The 24,294-nt window shown below is 46.2% G+C and overlaps 2 protein-coding genes across 11 annotated transcripts in view; both read right to left on the reverse strand.

Moving 5' to 3' along the window:
- Positions 1 to 2,859: 2,859 nt before the first annotated feature.
- Positions 2,860 to 11,624, reverse strand: LOC126068708 (nuclear RNA export factor 3-like). Its single transcript, XM_049871446.1, has 20 exons — positions 11,621 to 11,624; positions 10,030 to 10,204; positions 9,657 to 9,810; positions 8,938 to 9,021; positions 8,721 to 8,825; positions 8,517 to 8,597; positions 8,330 to 8,399; positions 8,102 to 8,190; positions 7,882 to 7,989; positions 7,612 to 7,721; positions 6,082 to 6,118; positions 5,668 to 5,736; positions 5,526 to 5,581; positions 5,280 to 5,387; positions 5,127 to 5,185; positions 4,904 to 5,019; positions 4,764 to 4,806; positions 4,096 to 4,168; positions 3,419 to 3,550; positions 2,860 to 2,974 (listed from the first exon to the last, which is right to left on the reverse strand). Exons 1-20 carry the CDS (start codon positions 11,622 to 11,624, stop codon positions 2,860 to 2,862), a joined length of 1,788 nt encoding a protein of 595 aa, XP_049727403.1.
- Positions 11,625 to 19,349: 7,725 nt separating this feature from the next.
- Positions 19,350 to 24,294, reverse strand: part of LOC126069623 (protein BHLHb9-like) — a 283,683-nt gene continuing 278,738 nt past the window's right edge. For 5 of the 10 annotated variants that reach the window (XM_049873213.1, XM_049873212.1, XM_049873206.1 and 2 more), the window contains 3 exons: positions 23,658 to 23,741; positions 23,255 to 23,333; positions 19,350 to 22,896 (listed from right to left, as the gene is read on the reverse strand). In XM_049873213.1, coding sequence (XP_049729170.1) covers positions 20,825 to 22,600 — 1,776 coding nt within the window. In that variant the 5' untranslated portion in view covers positions 22,601 to 22,896; positions 23,255 to 23,333; positions 23,658 to 23,741 and the 3' untranslated portion in view covers positions 19,350 to 20,824. Of the gene's footprint in view, positions 22,897 to 23,254; positions 23,334 to 23,657; positions 23,742 to 24,147; positions 24,215 to 24,294 lie in introns of those variants that run through there. The other 5 variants (XM_049873220.1, XM_049873207.1, XM_049873223.1 and 2 more) reach the window with 5 other exon arrangements.

Raw genomic sequence — 24,294 nt, forward strand, 5'->3', positions numbered from 1 at the left:
AAAAAAAAAAAAAACCAAACCCACTGCCTCAATAAATAGCTTGTTATGGAACCCTGCCATTTTGTGGTCATATTTTTTTGTCCTTGATACCCCAAACTCCCTTTAACTCACTACAGCAGTAAATATTGAAATCTGGAAGTATGAGTCATTCAAATGTGTTCTACATTTTCAAGATTGTTTTGGCAAGTCTGGGTCTGTTGTATTTCCACATGAATTTAAAGATCAGCTTGTCATTTCTGCAAAAGAGGCAGCTGGGATTTTGATGGAGATTGTGTTGAATCTGTATTTCAATTTGAGGAGTACTGTGGTGGTGCAATGGTTAAGAGCTTGGCTGCTAACCAGAAGGTCAGGGGTTCGAATCCACCGGCCACTCCTTGGAAACCCTATGGGGCAGCTCTACTCTGTGCTATAACCCCAAATCTGTCCTATAGGGTCACTAAAAGTTGGACTTGATGACAGTGGGTTTGGTTTTGGTCATCTTAACAATATTAAGTTTAGGAACTTGGATATCTTTCCATTTATTTAGGTCTTCTTTCGTTTCACTCAATGATGTTTTGTTGTTTTCTGTGTGCAAGTTAAATTTATTCCTGAGTACTTTATTCTTTTTGATGCTATTGTAAGTGGAATTGTCTCCTTAATTTCATTTTCAGATTGTTCATTGATACTGTATAGGAATACAACTGATTTTTGAATATTAATATTTTATCCTTCATCTTGATGAACTCATTTATTAGCACTATTGGTTTTGCGGAATAGAGATGAATGTCCCCAACCTGATAAAGAGCATCTACAAAAACTTACAGCTAACATTATACTTAACAGTGTCAGACTGAAGGCGAAGAGCATACAGACCAGAAAGGAAGAAATATAGCTCTCCCTATTTGCAGATGACATGATTGTCTTTGTAGAAAATCCCAAGGAATCTACAAAAAGAGAACAAGTGAGTTCAACAAGGTAGCAGGATTTAAGATAAGCAGAAAAATCAATTTTGTTTCTATATGTTAGCAATGAACATGTGGACACTGAAATTAAAATCACTCAAAAACTGGGGTACTTGAGTGTAAATTTTATAAAACGTGTACATGACTTTTATGCTGAAACTACAAAACCGTAATGAAAGAAATAAAAGAAGATGTAAATAAGTGGAAAGACATGCCATGTTCATGGGTCAGAAGACCCAACATAGGAAAGATATCAAGTGGTGGAAAGAAGGCTAACCAAAAGGTTGGCAGTTGGAATCCACCAGACGCTCCTCGGAAACTAAGACATTCCCTAAGCCAAAAGGCATCAGAGCCAGGCTGGGCCCCAGAGGCTGTCTTTGCAACACCCACCCTGAGTCTTTTCCTGGGGCCTCAAACCAGCCCAGCTTTGATTGGGTATGTGTGTGCTGTTGTGGAGAGAAACGCAGGGATTACAATGGAGGTGTGAGGCACTGGGGAGAAGGGAAGCCTGGCGTGAGAAATGTGTGGCAACTAAGGCCCTGAATGGCTGATCTCTGAGGACCTTTCACCAAGCTCTGAGTCCCCACATGCTCCTGTCTGTCAGTCTGTCTCTTGGAGTATCTCTGGGTGTCTGTGGGACTGGAGTCTGCGGGGGAAAGACAGCAAGTACCACTCAAAATGACAGGTGTTTCATTTCGGCTGGTGCAAGGAGCAGAGTCACCTGTGCGAGGATGATAGGACGGTAGCCCTTGTGGTCTGCCAGTCCCACCAGAGCCCTGAGTTAGGAGGGAGCACCAGGTGAGGGTGGGAGATGGAGGGGGTGAAGAGAGACAATAGGGGTGCAGTGGGCAGAGAAGTACTGGGCCCTCTCTGGGTGCCTGCCCTGTGCTGGGCCCTTCAGGACCCCAGGATGGTTCTAACCAAGAGCATTGCTGGCTCTCAGCTGCAGACAGCAGCAGGTTGGGGGCTGCCCAGGAAGTACAGGCCTGAAGGGCTGCGCTTTACCAGCTCCCTTCCCATCCAGGGCAGCAGGGCTGCCCCTCCACCGAAGCCCTCCTTCCCCATTGCTCCTGGGCCTCAGGGGAGGGTCCACAGAGGACCCCTTCCAGAACTGACCCTGAAGGGCCTGCCTCATATAAATGAGCTAACTTCTGTTTTAATAAGAATTCTAGATTGATACCATTTTCCTATCTCCCTACTGGTTTCCTTATATATCAAGGACATTAATGCCATGTCAGTCATATGTGTGAACATGTTTTTCTTCCCAGCATTTCATGTGCTCTTTAATGCTGTTTTTCCCAAACAGTTGTTTTTAAATTTGAATAACTTCATATGGCTAAGAAAGCAGTACTGTTCTCTGTATAAAAATAAGTGATTAATAGCTGACTAAACCACCCCAGGTTTATCAGGGTTAGAGAGGGCCCCATCCCTGAAGTCACTGTGTGGGCTTTATGGCGGTCCAGGATTTGAGTCTCTTCTCTGTAGTTTCCCAGAAAGTCCCTTAACCTCTGGGATCTTCCCTTCCCCCTCTGCAGGACAGTGATGATAATGCGTGTTTCGAATGGATACCGAAGGGATTTGACATAACATGCAACCTCATTCTTTATTTCTAAAAGAAACAGAGAAACTGGAGGTGACAATTACACAGAACAATGGCCCTTTCGGTGAACGAATGTCAGCCCCGCGAGGTCAGCTTTGTCTTCCTGGGCCACGCCGGGCCTCTCACCTCAGTCACAGGCCAGAGAAAAGAGGGAGAACAACAAGGGTGATGAAGATGATGAGGAGCCTTGGCTCCTTTGGAGTCTTCGTTGTCAGGACCATGGATCACTTCATGAAGGCACCTTCTGGGACCTTGATCACAGGCTGGAGGGAGGGAAGAGAGGAGGTGAGGCATCATCAGAGCCAGAAGCCCTGAGTGTCATCCCCAGGCCACCCGGCCTCTGCTGACTTGGCCTGAATTCTCAGACCTCACACTGGATGGAGCAAAAATCTCTGAGGCTCCGGTGTAGTCCCAGTTGTTGTCATGAAGGCAACTGGCATGGAGTAGGGATGGGCGACACCCATCAGGGACAAACTGGAGACACTGACCACACAAGGCCACATTCTATTCTGTGTGTCAGAAACATGCCTCCATGGTTGCTGTGACATAAGCAGCAGACTGAGCAACTGAGCACTGTTGCGCAGGGTGTAAGGGGGAGAACACCTGGAAACCTCAGTGCCTGTCAGTAAAGGAACAGGGTCCATGGAATTCAGAAAGTGCTGTGTACCCGTTCAGCCAACTAGGTGGTGTAATATGTACCGAGAAGAAAAGACGTTCCTTGTGACAATGAGTGAAGTAAAGAAGCAAAAAGATTACCTGTGAGTTCCCATCATTCACTTCCTACCTCCTCCCAGCTCACCCCATCCCCACCCACTCCAAGCACTCACTTCCGAGGCCACTCAAGGTTCATCCCAGACTGGGCAGTGAATGCTGGTACCATTTCCTTCTGCTTCTGGGAGAGGGTGGGTAGGGAGCCGGAGGAGGTGTGGGCACTGGGGTGTAGAAGGCACCTTGGGTCTCTATGTGGGTGTCGTCCCTCACACACAGCTGGTCGTTTAAGATGCGTAGGCTGGAGGAAGAATGGGCCCTCAGACAGTTGGACAGACAGACAATCCCACATCCCCAAAAAGGATCCTGTTCCCACTCAGCAACCACTTTCCTTCCGTCCCCTGCTCTGCCTGCCTCGCAGATTCCTTGGCTGGTACCCTTTCCCTTCCCACAGAACCTGCCTTTGGAGAAGTAACTCCCAGCTGCACTAGATTCATAGGTTACTCCCAACCCAGGGAATGTTTCAAATCTGACTTTACCCTTTACAGCAGCCTGAGGAGGTGGATACTCTAATCCCCATATTCAGAGGAGGACACTGAGTCACAGAGAAGTTGTGCAAGTTCACCAAAGTCATACTGCTAGTGAATGCTGAGGTCAGGGTGAGAACCCTCTATTCTAGCGTCAGAGCCTACGCTCTTAACCACTGGGCTCAGCTGCTCCTGGGATCTACTTTTTGGAATTCTGCAATATTGGGGAAACCTTGAGGAATGCACCGTCACATTACTACACCACTGGCCCCAGGCTGGGATGGGTGTTCCCAAGTGGTACCCACAACACAGCAGTTACCTGAAGTTGCTGGAAGGAGTAGCGATGAAGATCCGGGTGAAGGCACGGACATGAGCCTGAGACATTCCTTCCACTTCAAGGAAAACAAACAAAAATTCCACTCAGAGCTGCCCATGCTTTATATATTCACCAGCACCTTTCCCCAGTCATGGTCTTACCTGAAACTCCTGTGGCACCCTGAAGGGGGCCAGACAGGGACAACTGTCTACTGGGAGTCAGAAGGGGGTGTCGGCAATGGGGAGGGCAACCGCAGGAACAAACACCTCCCAGTGATAGGGCCCTACTCAGTGTCAGGCCCTGTGACACACTCTTCACAAGTTTATTTGACTTGTTTTTCACAGCAGCCCAAGAGATGGGTATTAAATTACTAGCCCCATTTTACAAATGAGGAGACTGAGAGGTAAGGAAGTGTCCCAAGGTGTCAGAGTGAGGGACTGGGATGAGAGCCATCAAACTCCACAGCCTGTGTCCCTTACCACTGGGCTGTGCTGGGGTAGACAGTTATAGGTATAAGTCAGACCAGGGTGGGTGGGGGGCAGGGTGGGAGCTGGGGAGCACAGAGGGTATAGGAAGGGAAGGTATCAGGGAAGACTGGAGAGTTCTGAGAGGGAGCCAGTCAGGGGAAGGGAGCATTAGGGGACAGGGGAAGGGATTCTGCAGACACTTACCCTCCTTGAACACCCCGCTGACAGAAAAGCAGAGGATCATTTCCTGAAAGAGTAAAACAGCTAAGGCTCTCAGGATTCCCCTAAACCTCCTACCCACCTCGGCCCTCTCGGCCAGCATCAGAGAGGAAGGAGGTGCTCACCGTCTGGACACACATGTCCACCACCAAGGAGCTGACGTCATGCTGGGTTTTGGGCAACACACTGAGGGATTCAACAATATCACGTTTTGTGTGTTTCAGCAACTGAACCCGCAGGGCTGTGAGGGGAGGAGAAGAGAAGGTCAGGGGCTGCCTCACTCACCTGGCCCTACGACTGACTCCTTCACACCTCCTGTCCTACCCATGTTTCCCCTCACACACTCACCGGGGTCCTTGAGCTTCCTCATATTCCTGCTCCCCTTGGAGTATTTTTCTAAGCTGTTTCTAGGAGAACAAGAGGAACACGAGGTGGCTGACTGACCAGTGTCTGATGGGGAGTCACAGAGTCCATGGCTGTCACTGGGTCTGTGATACTCACGGAACTAGGTCATCAGGGTTGAAGGGAATGGCCAGCGAGAAGCAGGCCTCATTGTGGTAAGCATCTAGGAGACCCCGCCGATCCCCATAGTCATAGATCCAGTAATAGCTGTGGAGAAGTAAAGGGGACAGGCTGTCTGTGGTCCTGGCCCCTAAGTGGACTTGAAAGCTCCCCTTGAGCAGGCCTGTGTCTGGGTGACCTGGCCCATCCCATCCCTCCCTGCCTTGGGGTCCCAGGGGTACTTACTGCTGCAAGAATTGCAAGACTAAATTCTTCAGTGTCTCAGACCCAAAGACGCTCCCCTGGAACCAAAAGGGTTCTCAGGACCATGGCTGTTATCCTCTCTTCACCCACCCACCTCCACACCTGCTTGATCCCGCCTCCTCACCTTGCAAGCTGGTAACTTCTTGTAGGCTTCCGTGCCAAAGATAATTGGTGGGTGTACCTCGTGGCCATCCTGGAGGAGGGAAAAGGAAGTCAGCAGTGCAGACCAGGGGGCTGCACTGAATGGTCAAGGAAAAGGATGGGCCCAGAGATGGGCAGTCAGAGGTCAGGGTAGAAGGGCCTTGGAAATTCCATGGGCAAGACCATCATGGGGTCTTCACCAGGGGGTCCCAGAAGCTAGTAGAGAACTGCAGAGAAGATCCATAGACTTTATCAGGTTCCCTCATGGGTCAGTCCCACATGAAGATTAGGGGTCAGATCCAAAAATCTAACCAGGTCAAGATCTAAGGAACTCAGAGCAGGTTGTGAGTGTTGTCTGTACTAGCTAGAGGAGTCAAGGATAAAGGAAGACACTTACGAGGCTTAATAACTTGGGGAACATTTCCAGGATGGAGCTGTCAAATATAAGACAACACAGAAAAGCAAGTAATGACACAGCTGTCCTGCCTCATGGAGGCAAGCACACTTACATAGGAATACATCCAGGTGTGTCCCACCTATACTCCAGTGCCACCACCCCTCCTGGACCCTGGGCACCTCCCCCATGGACTCACTCAGAGAGAGCTAGTGGGTACTCTCCCCATACGCCTCTCCCCCTCTACTTCCTCCTGGGAAGCTCCAACAGGAGGGCCCTGACCCCCTTCTCCAGTGACACAGAAGCAGCTTGTGGAGCCCAGGCTCCAGGGATTCCTTCCCCTCCCTGCCTCACTTATCTCCCTCCAAGTTGCCAGGGAAGGCTCCGGAGGGAGGAGGAAGGAATGGTGTGGGGACCAGGGCTCTGATCCCTCACCAGGTGTCCAGTGCTCTGCCAGGCCTGGCCCTGGACAAGGCCAGGATATACCCAGGGATGGCCCCGGATGCTGGGGGGAAGATGGGTGAGGCAGGCTCAGGAGGCAGGGAAGGAGTGAGGATAGAAAGGGAGTACAGGTAGGGAGGGGAGACCTAGTGGGGTGGAGACTAAAGAGAAAGAGAAAGCCAAGGAAAGGCAAGGGGAAGAAGCTTACTGTGGGTGCTGGGGATTAGGGAGAAAGGGGAAAGAAAGGGGAAATGGCTACCCTGCTGCCGCCCTGTTCATCTGCTAACTCACATGGTGTCCAGTGCTCTGTCTGTCTTACTTGGTCCCTTGTCTGAAGAATCAGACCATCTTGGTATACCCAGTGCTCCCCTGAAGGACCAGGCAGGATGCCATGATGTGGTGGAGGGAGGGGGTAGTACCCCTGAGAGAACAGTCCCCCTGTCTCCTCATCTACCTTTGTCCCCTGTCTTCCACACTGAGGACCCACCTCAGGATGCCCTCTGCTCACTGGAGATAAGCCGCTTCTGACCCTTGACTCAGGAAACCCAGCTTTCTCCCCCAGGAGGGCCCAGCTTTTTCATTGGGCCAGCAAAACAGATGTCAAGATAAGACATTGCACTGGGGCAGGTTGGGGCACCCTTTTCAAGCCACGGAGAGAGGGTCCATCATAGTAGAGGGTGGGAAGCCCCATCTGAGCTCAGAGGCAGGAAGGCCTGTCTCAGAGGAGGCCCTGGTCGGGAGGAGCCTTCAAAGTCCAGGGACCAGGATCTGGCTCCAGGCAGCCCCAGTGAGGGAGTAGGTCACAGTCTGGATACCCCTGGCCCAGGAGAGGGAGAGCCCTGCTGCCTGGAGCACATTTAGGGGAGGCCATGCCAGAGAAGGCTGGGTGCAGAGAGGCAGGAAACAGGCCCCAGGCTAGGGGAGCAGTGAGCAGGCCAGAGGAAGGCAGGGAGACCTCTAAGCACAGGTGACAGAGAGAGAGGTGAGGACAGGGCACGTGGTCCTCCCAGAGGTCTGGGGCTGCAGCCTCCTGCAGATGGGCATTGTCAGGGCAGCTCAGACAGCCAGGGGGCAACAGAGGGCACAACTGACTTTATGTTGGTGGACGTATCTGGGAAGGTGGTACACAGAGGGTTTCTGTCTGCAAACATCTCTTCTGGCTCCAGCTCTTTCACCTTGTCCAACTCCCCTTCAGACTTCGCCTGTAATTATGACCAGGGAACATGAATCAGGGAGAGAGCCAGGAGGACATTGCACCCCAGATCCACCCTCTCCCTCAGATGGCCTTGCCTAACTCTTGTCATCACCCTAATGAGCCCTACCACCTTCCCTTTAAACAGTGCTCTGGCTATCGCTTCTCACCTCATTTTTGGAGAGGCTCAGGCTCCTGATGTTGGGGGCCTTCTGCATGACGTCGGGCAGGCCAACCAGCAGGCTGGGTATGTTGTAGCTCGAGTTGAAGGACAAAAGCTGTGACGAGGGAAGAGTTAGACTGAAGGTCCAAGAGGTGATATCTGGGACAAATGTGCCCTCCACCCCATCTGTCCCACCCTCCCCCTCAGCATTGGATCTAAGGCCTCACCTTGGGCCTGTTCTCTTCATGGATCTGCAGGGAGGCAGTCATGCCGTTTCTAAGATTTGGCCCCATTTCAATATTATGGGTCATAATGTCTTCAGGAGGACAAGAGGAGGGAATCAGAAGGATGAGAGGAGCCCGGCTGGAGCAGCCCCAGCTGCAACACGTCCCTCAGTTGCCCTCTAACCCTCCCTCTGCCCACACCTGCCCTAGAATTACTGCGGTCAGTCATACTTGGGTCTGAGTGGACTCTCCGGAGGACAAGACCTTGCTCAGGGACTTCATATCCGTTGTTCTTGGCCACCTGCACAGACAGAATCAGGGGTTAGTGACTGAGGCTGAGGTGGAAGCCAGGTAATCAGTGAGGGAGCACGCAGTGGATCTGGGTGTGGGTGCACGTCATGTCTTGAGTCTGCATTACGTTTGGCAGTTTCACCATTTCTGACTTCAGCTCCTTCTGCACAGAGGGGGGTACGGCAGAGGGGCTGACAAAGATGGATATCTGCAGAGAAGACAAGAGAGTTTGGGTAACTACCAGGAAAACTGAAACCCAAGATTAAGCAAGACCCACCACCCAGCCGGCCCTCCTGCTCCTAGCTAGCCCTGGCCATGCTCTGACACGCACAGTTTCGTTTTCTTCATCCCGAATCTTGCCACTGACTTTCTTCAACTCTAAGGCAATGCTGGCATTCTCCACAAAGAACTGGGCCTGCATTTTCTCATAGTGAAACTTCAATGAGAGAGAGGGGCAAGAGAAATACAGTATGAGGCCAGACTCCCTGCTCAGCCTGGCCCCTCCACCTGCCCTGTGCCCACCCAGCCGCCTCCTTGTCCTCTCTTACCTCAATCGGGTTGAAGGGGACACTGCATTGGCTCTGGATCAAATCCAGCAGCCACTTCTCATCATATTTTATGCCAAATGGAATCTAGGATCAAAAGAAAGGATGGGAGCAGAGAGTGACATGATGGAAATAAAGCTTAAATAGAGACTCAACCATGTGTTCCTTTCTGATCTTTTACCAAGCTTTAAAATAATTTCTAAACATAGGCCAATGTCCATTATTGTTAACTTTTGTACCAGATAACAGGTCTGCTAACCACCTTTTAGTAACATTCAAATATTTTCCTCCAAATATTCAACTTAGGATCTTTAGCATGCTCTTCCTTTTGTAAGGTTTCAGAAGATTCTACCTAATGCAGATCCTGCCTGCCCCTCCAACAAGGACTCCAGAGACTCGACCCTATGCCTGTCCCCTATTCCAACCCCTATGTTTGAGTCAAACTGAGCCATGCTGTGGGAGTTTCTCCATCTCCTTGTGAGCAGTTCCCACCTTTGCCTTTAGACAAACTTCCCATTCTCCTTGCCTTCAGCCTGTTCCCTTTTTATTACTTCTCCCAACCTACCTTTAGACCAATCGAGGATGTTAACACCCAGTAAGAAAAAGGAGAAGTTACCAACTCTCTGTGCCCCAGCAAAGTACCTAGTGTCTCCAGGAGCTCAGCACAGCTCCACCCAACCTGTGTCTCCTGCACATTATGTGCATTTTGCCAGGACACTCACTGTGACCTTGAACCAGCTCCTGGAGGTTCCATACTGCCTGTTCCCCTGCATTCCTTCTTGTGGAGGTTTTCTGTCTCTCTCCATGTTCCCATGGGTTTGGTCTCTTCTGTGACAACTGCCTCTCTGATAGTAGCTTGGGATGGCATAGGGTGTGCTGTGGGTATGTGGAGAGAAAGAAGGTGTCCATGAATGCAAAAAAAGTCTTCTAATACCTGACCCTACTGATATCAAGGCTGTAATAATGTTTGCTAAACCATTAATCTAGTCCTAGCATCCTTTACACTACCAGGTTTAGGAGGAGGAATGACAGAGTTACATACAGGGTATGTATTCTACTGGCTGGTACATGCCACCATGCTGAGTGGTCACTTACTATCTTACTCCAGGGCCCATGTGGGCATCACTCATTGCCACGTCTCCATCTTGCTCCTGGCGTGATGACGGATGAATGCTGGGCCTGACTTGTTCCGGCCAATCGACATATGTCCTTTGGAATACACTCCAGCGTCTTGCTCTTCTTTGAAAAGAATTAACTTGGTGACTGTGCCCTGAAATTGGAAACAATGTTTCAATGGTCTGGATTCCAGAAAAAGTCCTGTGAAAAAACTATGGCTAGTGAAATAATTACACTGACTTTTATAATGTAGATACAGCTATAGCACAGTGCTACAAAGGTTGAAAGACTTCACTGTGGCTCCACTTCCTGGGATATGAGAGATAGGGGGCATTCACAGCCCAGGAGAGAGCCAGCACAGAGGAAGGCCTTGGGCAGAGGGTCCATTCTGTCATGCTAGCCCCTGCTCTGCTGTTTTCAGTCTGAGTGACCTAGGACAAGTTGCTTAACATCCCTAACCTTACCTCCCTCCTCTGCTCTAGGGGAATAATAAAACCTACCCTGAATATTTGGTGTTATACTTCAAGGGTCAAAGGCAAATTCTCCACTTTGACTCAGAGAAATGAAAGCTTGGTCTAAAGAAAACACCCAGAATGAAGCCTGGAGATATGAAATGATGGAGAATACCAAAGGAGGGGGCAGGGAGCTAAAGGGGATATGGTGATTAAGACGTGTTTAATTGGATCCTTGGAAAGAAAGAACAGGAATAGTGAAGAAGTAGTATTTGAAGAGATCATATCTGAGAAATTTCCAGAATTAACAAAAGATACTATGTTGGTATAACCAGATTAATAAGATAAAAATTATACTTTAAGACAAATACATTTCTAGGAAAGAGAACTTTCATACTGATAAAATGTTCAATTCCAGAGGAAAATAATAATAAATCAACTCTCAATCCGTGTGCACCTCTTAACATAGAAGCCAAAATGTACGCAGCAAAAACTGACAGAAGTAGAGAAACAGGCATGTCCCAGTGAGAGTGGGACATTTTAATTAAGTGACAGACAAAACACATAAACCCAAAATTGTTTAGATATATAAGATTTAAACAATGTGAGTAAAAAGATTTCCTTATTGGCATAGAACATTGTACATAACAACTACACGTGGAACAGTCCAGAATAGAACATATTCTGGGCCATAAAACAAGGCTCTAGAAATTGCTGTGGAGGTGATACAATCTACCCTGAATGGCTGGTGTGAGGATTCAAGTTAAGGGTCGGTTTCCAGCCCCTCCCCCACCTCCAGTTTGAATCCCAAGAATGTTAATTTTCAACACCTCCAGCCCAGGTGACCCCCTCCACTCCCCAAACTCTGAACCACTTGACTTAGTTCTTTCTTCTCAACCAGGGGGAAGATTTTGCCTCAGCTATGACCAAACCACAGGAAGAGAGGTTTTCCATGCGGAAACATGACAGGCGTCTCAGGGTCTACCCAACCCCCATCCTCAGGAGAGTGGAAAAGTCACCTGGGTCCTTAAAACCTCCCATCTAAAGATGTCTCCTGGTATTTGGGGGTTGGGGGAAGGGCCCAGACTCCCTCCTGCCTCCTGCGCTGACCAACTCACCCATGGTGTGGCCTGCAGCCAATGTCCTGTCACCACTGTCCTCACAGGAATTTCCTGAGGAGAATCTGTCGAGTCTGGAGCTTGGGGTGTGGGGCAGATCGAGGAGAGTTGTTGAAGAAGGCTAGAGCAGTCCCCAAACCACCTTTTCAGGGCCACAGGAGCAAGATGGAGTGCTGACAGGAAGTCTCTTCCCCAAGGGCATAGAGAGGAGAGCCCTGTGGGCTGGAGGAGACTTAACTTCCTGTTCTTACTGCCCCCTGAGTTTGCTACCAGCCTCACACCCAGGGAGCTATTCACAACTGAGCTCTCCTCCTACCCCCGCTGAGGCTGTTAACTAGGGTCAGGAGGCCTGAGAGCCAGATATCCTAGCTGCAAACTCAGGGAACTGAGGGTAGGGTGTGCACGAAGATCTGTGTCTGTTACATTACATTGTGTTCCTTCATTCTGCAAACTCAAGGGTCTCTGAGGGCTTGCTCCGTGCCAAGCTCTGTACTTGCTTTGTTACATCAATTTTGTTCATGTATTCTTCACAAGGGCGCCGTGAATGCAGAATCACCAGCACTCTGAGGTTACTGAGGCTTAGTGAAGTGCAGGGGCTTCTTTGCAGTTGTTCAGATGCTACCTGAGAAAACAGAGTGGAACTGAGCTCCACGGAATGGGGATGACCCCCTCCTGCACAGCTTTAATAAAGTCTTGCTGCGCTATATAGGGTTTTTTCACATTAGGGCGAATATCAGAAAGAGCTGAAAATGTCAGGAAATAACTACAGCCATCCCAGAGACAACATATGAAAAAACAGACCTGGAATCTATAAAGGAAATAACAGACTTTGGTTTGTCTTTGGAATGAGATTGGCAGGAGGGGGGGTGCGAATGCCTTTTTCTTTAAAAAAAAAAAAAAATTACTCAGTGTACATAGAGTCCCCCTAGTGGTCGGAGCCAGAATTGTAGCTCTGAAAGTATCAGGCCCTGAGGCACTGTGACAAGGAGGCAGTGCCTGGGTGCCTCCACATCAGCCAAAACCTTCTCAAACTTTCCACTCCCTGGAAGCAATCTCTATCCCCTGAGTGATGAAGTCCATCCCCTGAATGAGGAGAAAATAAATTTGCAAATGAGAATGTGTACACATTTAGGCTGAGGAAAGTATAAGACAGAAACACACATACACAGATAAACTGTCAAGTCAAAAGTTGTATTTTTTAAATATAACATTATACTGTGAACATTTTTCTAAATCAATACACACACGTGAATCTTTTTATAAATGTTATTAGATATTTTCAAGTGTTTCTCTCAACAAATTTGCTTAATTAGAAAATACTAAACAGTAAAAGGAAACCCTGGTGGCATAGCAGTTAGTTAAGAGCTATGTCCGCTAACCAAAAGGTCGGCAGTTCAAATCCACCAGGCACTCCTTGGAAACTCTATGAGGTAGTCCTACTGTGTGCTAAAGGATTGCTATGAGTCCGAATCGACTCGATGGTAATGGGGTTTTTTTGAAACACTAAAAAGGCTGCTTGGAGAATAGTTCTGCATCTCCAATCTATAAGATCTCTTCACTGTGACCCACAGATATTAACTGTAAATAGATTGGTGCACACTTTGCATATATGTTTCTCTTTGCTGTTGTTGTTTTTATTAGGTACCTTCTAGTCGGTTCCGCCTCATAGCAACCCTATGTACAACAAAATGAACCGCTGCCGGGTCCTGTGCCATCCTCACTATTGTTATAATGCCTGAGCCCATTGTTGCAGCCACTGTCTCAATCCATCTCGTTGAAGGTCTTTATCTTTTTTGCTGTCCTCAACCCTGGTGGCATAGTGCTTAAGAGGTACAGCTCTAACCAAAATGTCAGCAGTTCAAATCTACAAGGCTTTCCTTGGAAACTCTATGAGGGACTGGGTAGTGTTGTACATAGAGTAGCTATGAGTCGGAACCAACTTGACAGCACCTAACAACAACAAGGAAGGAAGGGAGGGAGGTAAAGAGGGAGGAAAAAAGAAAGGAAGGAAGAAAAGAATCTCTATTGAAGTCAAGGGATTATTTTAATTGTGGACAAAATAGTTAAGAAAACCAAAAAAATAAAAACACATTCTGTTGTTTACTCTAATTTATTGACAGAAAGAAAGAAGCTCTGTTGAGTGCAAGGTGCACCATCAGCTCTTATTATTAACAAGAAGTGTTTAACTGCTAGCTGAATGGTTGGCTGTTTGAACGCACCCAGAGGTGCCTAGGAAGACAGTCCCGGTGATCTGCTTCTGAAAGGTCACAGCCTTGAACACCGTATGGAGCAGTTCTACTCTGCAATGTATGGGGTCACCGCGAGTCGTAATCGACTGGGGGCAACTGACAACAACCAAATCGCCTTGATGAGGGAAGATTCTTCCTTGCCTACATACATACCTGGTTCACTTGGAGGACTGCTGTAAACTTTGGCTCACCTACATTGACACCTCTCCATTGGCGATGTTTTGTGATTTCTAGACTAATATTGGTGCATGAAATTGGACTGCGCATCTTGCGCCAATAATAATTTTCATTCCTAAAGAAGTGTCACCTAACTAATATTTTCTTTGTGACTATATGCACATCTGTTTGTAGAACATGCTTCCCGATCAGGTCTTCTTTCTTACGTTTCTATTTTTATTACACAAGTTTTATCAATTCGCCTAAGAAACCTTTAAAATAAGTAAAAATAATTTTAAAAACTTCACTTCCTCCACTAGTTACAATCACTTAACCTTTTTTCTAAGTCATTCCTCTTTTCCTCTTTGCATTTAAACCATTATTTTTCAAAAAGGAGATGATGCTTTAGTAGATATAGATCTCATTATTTTAAACTAATGTATAATATCCCATGTGATGGAAATATTATAAGTTATTTAACTAATATATTCATGTCCATTTGGGATATTTCTTTTTTTTTGTTATTACAAACAATATTGCAATGAACATACACACATACCTTTGCTCACTTTTATGGATTTTTCTGTTGTATAAATAGAAAATAATTCATTTCTCATTCAAACATATGGACATTTATATATTTTAACAGATATTGGCAAATAACCATTCAAAGGGGTTATAGGAAATGATTCTCCTACCTCCAATAGTAGATGAGATTGACTGATTCTCTACAACAGTGGTTCTGAAATTACACCTCACATTAGAATTACCTAGGGAGGTTTCCAAAATATTTCCAGGCCCAAGTGCCTCTCCAGATCAATTAAATCAGCATGTCTGGGAGCAGGGGTCTGAGTAGGAGTATTTTCTCAAAGCTCTCCAGGCGATCTTAATGTAACCCAGGCTGAGAATCACTTTTTTCCGTGTTCACCAACTGGAGACCTAGAAATTCTACTCCTGCAAATTTTACCTATAGAAACACTTGCATAAATGTGTGTGTGTGTGTGTGTGTGTGCAGAGTTCTGGCTTTGGAAGAAAGAAAATAAAAGCAAGGGAGTCGAGAACCCTGGCACTAAAATCACAGCAAATAATAAAGCTGGGGCTTGTATTCAAAACGACTGTTCACTTTGGCCTGCCCTGTGGGTGACCTACTTCTTCAAAAGTGGAATTTATGTCAATTCTCAGGCTATATATTGGAAAGTTCTATCCAGGGCCTTCAATAAATTATGTGAAGCCTAAATCTTTTGAGTAAGAATCTTTTGGATCTCCTTCAACTGGAAAGAGTCAGTAGACACTGATATTGTCAGTGGTAGCAATATGCACAAAGACAGTTTAGTAATAAGACATAAAGTTCCTTTGAAAGACAGAAGTGGTCTCACAACTTTTAACAGGAGAAAACTTTTTCCAAATACACCTTTCCACAAAACCCAAAACTAAGCTGCTTTGATTGAAGGTGGATGGAGCACACAGATCCAACCCACTGAGCCTCCTCCTGAACCTCTTCAGTGCCCTATAAGGCATTTCCAAGGAGTCCTAGGACTCGAAGGAACACAGATTGGAAACCACTGACCTGGAGCAGAGCCTCCCACTGGTATGCTGGGAATGGGTTACAGGTGTGCCAGATTGCTGCTTCCCGAGGTGCTCAGAGTGGTTGCCGTGGGGACTGGGGCGGCTAGAGGGGCTGGGGCAGCGCCTTCAACGGGGAGCAGACCTGTCTGTTTACCCCAGTACAAGACTTATCATTTTCTATGTATGCCCTGATGTGGTCAAGGTTGGGCAACGCTGATCTAGAGAGCAGAAATATCAAGTATATAAGCTGTGCCTATAAAGTAATGAGCCTGGTGTCTTTGTTTGACTGAGACACTGGTTTTAAAGGTAGTTCCTAATGTTTTGATTGATTACAGCTTAAGGGTATGGCTTCCTATGGGGACTATTGTATAGTGTTCATGTGCACTTACATTTTGATGTTTTTGAGGAGTACAATCAATCTCATGACACACTGTCACATTTGGTAGAATATAGATGGTTATGATAAAAGATTAATGCCTCCTATTTTTTTTTATTCATAATAAGAATGCATGCCTTTGAATTATGGTTTTGGCAAAGAGCATTGAATATACCCTGGGCGTCCAGAAGAACAAACCAAATTGTCTTGGAAGATGAACAACCAGAATGCTCCTTAGAAGGGAGGATGGAGAGACTTTGTCTCCCATACTTTGGACGTGTTATTAGGAGGGAACAGTCCCTGGAGAAGGACATCATGCTTGGTAATGGAGAGGGTCCGCAAAAAAGAGGAAGACCCTCAAAGAGATGCACTGACACAGTGGTTGCAACAATGAATGGGCTCTAGTATAACAATGATTGTGAGAATGGTGCAGGATCGGGCAGTGTTTGGTTCTGTTGTACATAGAGCCGCTATGAGTCAGAACCAACTTGATGATTTGGTTATTTTGGGTGCTCCAACCCAAGAGCCGCTGAGTTTAGTTTGCTAAATGAGATGTTCAACATACACAAGTGTTTGTCCCATTGTGCAGGTTTCTGAAGTAGTCCTCTCTTTCAGGGAAACCTTGGCAGTGACTGTTAAGAAGGGCATGGAACCTCTAGGAGAGAGGTGGGCAGAACACTTTCAGAAGACCTATTGACAGAGGACAGAACAGCATCCAGCTGAGAGTAGGCCTCTAGAGATAAGCTAAGGGGGCCCTAAGATCTCTGAAAGCAAAATTTGCATGTTGCTTGACTGAAGACTTTTATCAGCTCATGATTATGATGCTGCTCTCGAGCCTGTTGTCCGGAATGATGACCAATCTCTTTAATCTGAAGAACTGGAAATACTTTTATATGCGCTTCATAAAACTGTATCTGGGAAGCAGCTCAGCTCACTGCAAAGCTTGCACTTGTCTCACTAATAACCCCCTATTTTTGGTCTCATGTTGTACCTACCATTTGCTAGTCTACTGACTGTGGTTGTTGCTCGAGTGTTGGTCCCTAACAGAGTTCACATCCTGAACTCTGTAATACCCTGTCAGCACAGTTAACTCCTCCTCTTCTTTCTTTAAATTTAGTTCACAAAATATAAAGTGGTACAACTTTTCTGGTTGTCAGTTTGGTAATACTTCCAAGGGCCTTAAATTGGAAAGCACATGGGAAGGGCAGCAATAAGGGGGTTAGGGCTTAGAATTTAACCTTACTCAAAGAATCTAGTCTTTGCTTGAGGTTCCTGAGAGAGAACGCCTAAAACCTTGAAATTTCCCTAATGGTTAAAGAGTCCTCAATAAGGACTCAAGACCTGGAAGGTTATACCAGAGAGGAGATTCAGGGCTGGGAAACGGCTAGGTCTGAGGAACCCTACCTCGTGATAATCACCTCAGGATGACATGATCCGAGAAACTCACCTCATGATCACCTCCTGATATCAACCAACCTCAGGGGAGAGGGGCTGGTGTTTGCATTACGTAAGGAGACCACCAATAGGAGCTCTGGACACTAAATTTCCACCAGCTTCCTGGTTGGTGAAAAACATCTGCTCTCAGTGACGTGCCCTGTTTGGGACATGGAAACTCTATGTTGGAAACCTTCCCAGGCCTTGCCCTGTGTGTCTCTTCTTTGTGCTGATCCTGCTTTGTATCCTTTATTACAAAACTGAGATCATAAGTATAGCGCTTGCTATGAGTTCTGTGAGTTGTTCTAAACACTCATCACCAAGGGACCGATTAAATGTGGTATAGCCATATAAAAGACTTGTTTTTTTTGCAGCTATTAGAAAGCATGTCACATGAGAACTCCAAATTTTCCTGACAGAAATTAAAGAAGGTCTAAAAAAAAGGGGGGAAATATATTTTGTTCATGGATCAGGAAACTCAATATTGCTAAGAAGAGAGTTCTCCCCCAAATTCATCTATTGATTCAAATCTAACCCAACCAAACACCCCACATGTGTCTTTGTAGAAATTGACAAGCTGATTCTAAACTGCATATGGAAATGACGAGGTGAAATAGCCAAAATAACTTTGAAAAAGTAGAAAGACTCACACTGTCTGGTTTCAAGACTTATTATGAAGGTACAGCAATGAAGACAGTGGGGTACTGGCATCGAGATAGACAAGTAGGTCAATGGAACATAAGAAAGGGTCCAGAAATACACACTACATACATGGACAACTGATTTTTGACAAAGGTGCAAAGGCAGCCCGGTGGAGAAAGAAGAGTCTTTTAAGTAAATGTTGCTGGAACAATTGGATATTGCCATGCAAAAAACGAACTTTGATTCGTAACTCACACCATGCACAAAAATTAACTCAAAATGGGTCATAGACCTAAATGTCAAACCTAAAACTATAAAACTTTTAGAAGTAAATACGGACAAAAGACTTGCACATAGTCTCCAGCAAACATGCATATGAAAAGATGTTCAACATCATTACTCACTAGAGAAATGCAAATTACAGACACAACGCCATATGGCTAAAATGAAAAAAGACTGAGAACATCACGTGTTAGCAGGGATGGAGAGGAATCGGAACCCTCACACACAGCTTGTGGTAATGTAACATGGCACAGCGACTTAGGAAAATGTAAAAGTGAAATGTATACCTACTATATGAGCCAGCCATTCCACTCCTTGGCATTTACCCAAGAGGAATAAAAGCATATGTCTACCAATGTTTACAGTACCTCTATTAATAATCTCCAAAAGCTGGAAACAACCCGAATGTCCTTCGACAGGAGAATAAACAAAATGTGGTATAACCACGGAATGGAATACTACTTGGCAATTTGAAGCAATGAACTATTAACACATACAACATGGATGAATGTCTAATAATTATGCTGAGTGCAAGAAGCCAGTAACAACCCCTCCCCCAAAAAAGAAAAAGAGTACACGCTGTATGAATCCTTTGATATAAAATCATAGAAAATGAAAACTATGTGGATGCAAAGAAGGGAGCGTTGGGAGGGAGGGATTACCAAGGGGTATGAAGTAGCTGTTGGGGGGAGATGGATATGGTGACTATCTTGATTGTGGTGATGGTGACATGCGTGAATACATATGTCTAAACTTACCAAATACGACCAGTTTAGTGTCTGTCAGTTATACCTCAATGAAGCTATTAATAAAAAGCATGTGACAGATCTCTACAATAATGAATTAGGAAAATAATGACGAGGAAAAGGCAAGTTGCAGAATACCACTCTCCCATTTTTGCAAAAGAATAAATGTGTTCATATGTATATTAGAAAATATGGAAAGAAAAAATCGGGAGACTACATACCAAAATATTACACGATTCAAAAATATGCTGTATAAGTACATTTATTGACATGGAAGATTTTCACAATATACTGCTGGGAAAAAGCATGTTACAAACAGCACTGAGAGCATGATTTCATTTAACTGTGTAAAAGTCTTAAAGCGTATAACCCGATACTTTCACACACAGAATCTTTCTCTTTAGCTCAGACCATGGGTTGTACTTCCTGCCATAAGACTTACAGAACTCAGCCACAGGCCAAACTCCTGGGAATACTTTCTGGACCATACAGACTTCCAGAAATCACCATCTTGTGGGTTGAGACAGCTGCCGCTCTGGGTCGACTGTTGGGCCAAACCCATCTATTCATCCCAGACTTTTCTCCTGACCTCCAGCCAGGTGGAGCCAAAAGCCTAACTGACATGGCCAGATTGGAGAAATTTAAATGTTAAGAATTGCAAGCCCGGTAGGGACATCATCCACAGCAAAATTGAGCCATTAAAACCAAATAGTTCCTGAGCCTTGAAGACCATCGTGGGAAAAAGTGAAGGGGGACTATAAGGCAGTGTGGTGAGAGTGGGTTTCGGTATCAAACAAACATGATTACCAGAAAAACAGCTATGGCACCTGCCAGCTGTGGGAATGTAGGAAAAAATTAAACCCCTCGGATTCTCATTGGAGAGTACCCAGATTAATGACTTACAATAAAAAGAAATACTAGTAGCCTATCCAACAGGATCATCGGGAGAAAGAGACAGAAAAAAAAAAAACCTGTAAAATGTGGTGCCAACAAGTGTCTGACATAGAGTAGGCACTCGGGAACGTTTCCCCTGTAAACCTCCTTCCTTTCTTTCTGTAAGAGATGACACTGACATAAACCAAATAGCCTGACAATATGAGAACTCCAAATGTGGTACCGAGATAAAAAAATTAAATAAACTAACACGACATTTTGACTGAGACTCAGGTCCATTAATGTGTTGTAGAAGGAGTTGTGTGATGCAGGTGGAATAGGGAAAATAGTTATTCCTTTTACATTAAACAGTCTACACTGTAGCAATCCCTGCTTCCTTTAAGGATCAAGAGGGCACGTTTGGCTACGAGCATATATACGCTGTCGGTACTGGCGCTTATATTTCTGTGTGTATATGCCTTATTTCTGCAACTAGACTATAAACTCAAGGGTTTTTTTTTCTTTTGTTTTGCTTTGCTTTTCATTTTTTGCCACATGAAGCCACAAATGGATCTATGTAGATACTAATGAACAAGCTAGCTTACTTCCAATGTTGGTTGATGATCTCCTTATGGAAGATGCTACACATCTCCCAAACTAGACAGGATAAAGATCAACAGGTATTTTCGGCTCAAGGGGTAATATTCATTTGATATCCAAATATGATCTAGCTCAAACCCAGAGGCTATCACAAGTAACATCATGTTAAAGATGCAATTTATAATGTGCACATGGTGATAACCACAAGGCTCTTTGGGAACATACAGCCTATTAAAGTTTGGAGATTGTTCCAAGTTTTCTCTTTTATTTCTGGCTCATTTTACGATTTTTCAATAATTGTTTTAACTTCACGGAACACGGCCTTGAGTTCATTATAACTCACGGGATTAACAACTACAATCGATCCCCTTCTGATATGCTTCTTTATATTAACAAATATGGCCACGGCAGTAACAAGATTGGCTTTTGCCTCTTTCTGGTGAAAGATGAGTTTTAATGCTGACAATACCTCAATATTCATCATGTCTCTTGCTGCAATGGGATTTTCAGACATATTCAAAAGTACTTTCAAAACCAGATTTCTGGTTTTATGATTTCCCAGGGATAGCATACGGGAAAGCTCTGGAAGGTAAGCGGCAACAATGAAGTGATGGTCACGGTCAGCACTCAGCTGCCCTAATTCCTTTAATCCAGATCGCTGACCAGGTGAGTTCAAGGGAAAAGACACGGTTTCCTTACACATATGCACAACATGTAATATACTCCTGCGTTGTCTTTGCTCCACAGAAATGGGATTCAGAGTAATTTCAGTCTTTCTTGTCATGTTTGGGAATTGAAAATGGAGCAAGCTTTCAATAACAGTCAGCACACCCATCTCATTAATGAGCTGTTGGGCAAGGGGATGAACCTTGATGATACCCATCGCAATTTGAGCTATTTTATGAATGACAGGATCAGCATTTGACTTAAGTAAGCTAACAAGTTTTTCAAAGTCCTCAGAATTCAGGCGGCATTCCATTTTGCAAGGGCAAGGAAATGGCCTAATCCCATTCAGCTCCCTGATCCTGATCTGCCCTCTGATCTTCTCTATGGCCTGAGTGCAAGTCTCAGAATCAAATGGGTACGCGTCTATAGACTGTAGGCATATGGAAGTACCCTCATGAAGACCGGCTTCTGCCGCAGGCAGGGAACCCGTGTTTTTCTCAGCTGAGGACTGGGCAGTACATGAAACAGGCCTTGTCCTCGATGGGACCTGGTATCCAGATGCCAACGATGCCGGAATTTCAGCAGGGCCGTTGGGCCAGATAGTTACCTCAGACCAGTCCTTGGGCCTATTTCTTTCTTCAATTTCACACGTTACCCGGGGCTTAACTGTCCGGTACAAGGGTCTAGGATTAGGGTCAAAACTAATTTTATCTCCATCCCAGAACCACTTCCAAATAACGACTTTGCTCTCCTCCTCCTCCTCTTCGTAGTCCTCCCACTCCTCCTCTTCATCCTCCTCCCCCTCCTCCTCTTCTTCCTCCTCCTCCCCCTCCTCCGCCCCTGGCCTAGGCTTCCAGCTGGCCCCAGTAGCAGCCTCTATTCCCAACTCCTCAGTATTGATTGAGGCACCAATATCAGTTTCTCCTTCGTCTTTAGCCTTGGTCTGATCACCAGCCTCTTCCCTGTTCCAGAACCAGGAACCGATACTGGCCTCTTCCCCAGCCCAGAACCAGGCATCAGTATCAGTCTCATCTTTGTGTCTGGCCCCAGATGCAGCACTCTCCTCAGCCACACAAGAAAAACCAGATACCACAGCGGCCTCATCCTCAGCCCTGGGACCAAAGTCTGTATTCATCTCCTCCCCTGACCTGGCCCAGGATCTAGGCATGGCCTTAGCCACGCCTTTGACCAGAGCCGTAGGCTCTGACAGGGATCTTGCCTTCATCTCAGTTACAACCTTAGCCTCAGACACTCCCTTCCTCTCTGCTACTGCATCTGTCTCAAACCCTGCCTTGGCCTTGACTATTCCAGTAGCCTCCCTCTCTGCTTCAGCCTTTACGCCAGTCCCCTTCCTAGTTTTAGCATGGGTTCCACTCTTATTCTCAGGCATGCCTGAAGTCTTGTTATGTAGCCCTATTCAATATCGGCCTTAGAACTCAAGGTGTCTCAGGTCAGTGCCTTAACACTCTTTCACTGGGTCAGGCTATAGCCTTGGAAGGAACAGTCAGAGTCAATTGCTGGCTCAACAGTCACAGAGTCCGTGACACACAGCCTCTGTTAATGATACAGACAGAGGGCAGAGGCACACTCAGGCTGGAGGAAGATGACGGCTCCTGGGTGCAGACCTGCTGAGAGGGATGGTCTTCTGCCACTCCAAGGCCACCACAGCCAGCACTGCAGATGGACCTGAGTTGGAAGAATGAAACGGGTCTCTGAGTCTCTTCCCACTGTACTGCTCTATGCACAAAGTCACATAGAGAGACGTGAAAGAAAGAGCAGAGACTGACTGTGTGGTACAAGTCGATCAGTAGAAAAGCTGCGTCCTCATTTTATCCCTTCCACTCTCTCACTACTCCCAAACAATACCCTGCCCAGGCCCTACACACTCTTTTCTCTGCATCAAACAGGAGCATGGACTGTGGGAAAGCTTGCTGAGATGAGAGCAAGAGAGGCTAAGGAGCACCCAGCCCTTCTGACCCCATGCTGGTGTACACCAAACACTCCCCTACAGGTCTACCCAGGCAGGCCTCATTCTCACGCCAACCTGCACTGATCCGGTGCGATTCTCCCCTCCTTCCTTGCTTCCAAAGTTCACAAGCTCTACAGCAGATCCACAGGCAGATCTATGGGCAAAGACACACAAGGGTGGTCTCTCAATCCAAAGAACATCTGCCTTTCCAAATCTACAGCACTGGTTATGCAACATAGCTGACGTCCTTGGACCCTCTTGGCATCACTTCCTTCCCCATTTCCCACCCTAGTATCTACCAATTACTCCGTAGACATGATCCTGGCTCACCAGCCCCCATTTCCTGTACACAAATGGGCGAGGGCAGAGGTGTCTGGAAAGCTGGAAGTCAATGGTCCAAGATGTGATCTGGTCTCACCCGACTGCCAACAGGCAATCCCCACACCCAGTCTACGGGGGTACTCATGTTCATACCCACCTTGGATCCAAGTTAATAGTCTGTCTTCTTTCTTAAGTTCCAAGAGAATGGCTCCCTACAGACATCTATAGGAAAGGGACAGAGCTATTGATAGACAGAAAGACAGGACACAAAAAAGAAGAAACAGAGGGATTAGCAGATGGCCCAACACCCATGACACGGGTTATAACTTTAGCTTTTATATATTCAAGGCCATGTTAAATGCCTACCACCTGTCTGGTTCTCCTCCAGTGATTCCCCGCCATCTCCCCCACAGACACACAGCCTGTCTGAATACCCCTCCCCCCAACTTTGAAGTCAGCCATTTCCCAGGAGAGGGCACACCTCTTTCCTTGAGAAAAACATGAGGTGTAGGAGTGGGTAGTGGAACACGGGCAACTGTATTCAGAAAGCATGCAGAGAAGATAGTGGGAACTATTATTTCAACAATAGCATTATGTGCCCCCTCACCTTCCCCATGTGTTTCATACCTAGATCCTACCTCACTTACCTATGCGAGCCTGCCTACACAGCGGGGGTCCTCAGGAGATGTCCACCTCCCTACTAAAGGAGAGTTCTCCTCCTGGAGAATCAATACATAAAAAGCACTTGGCACATCATAAATTTTAGCTGTTTTTTGTATCCTTATTGGCCAATT

This window comes from Elephas maximus, chromosome X (genome assembly GCF_024166365.1).
Source record: "Elephas maximus indicus isolate mEleMax1 chromosome X, mEleMax1 primary haplotype, whole genome shotgun sequence".
In the NCBI taxonomy this organism is placed as follows: Eukaryota; Metazoa; Chordata; class Mammalia; order Proboscidea; family Elephantidae; genus Elephas; species Elephas maximus.

What these genes read in the sequence shown, in the direction of transcription:
- LOC126068708 (XM_049871446.1), bottom strand. An exon ending in GTCTTGCAATTCTTGCAGCA is followed by an intron (nt 5,388 to 5,525) that starts GTAAGTACCCCT and finishes ACTTCTCCACAG; the next exon opens with CTATTACTGGATCTATGACT. An exon ending in AACCCTGATGACCTAGTTCC is followed by an intron (nt 5,186 to 5,279) that starts GTGAGTATCACA and finishes TTGTTCTCCTAG; the next exon opens with AAACAGCTTAGAAAAATACT.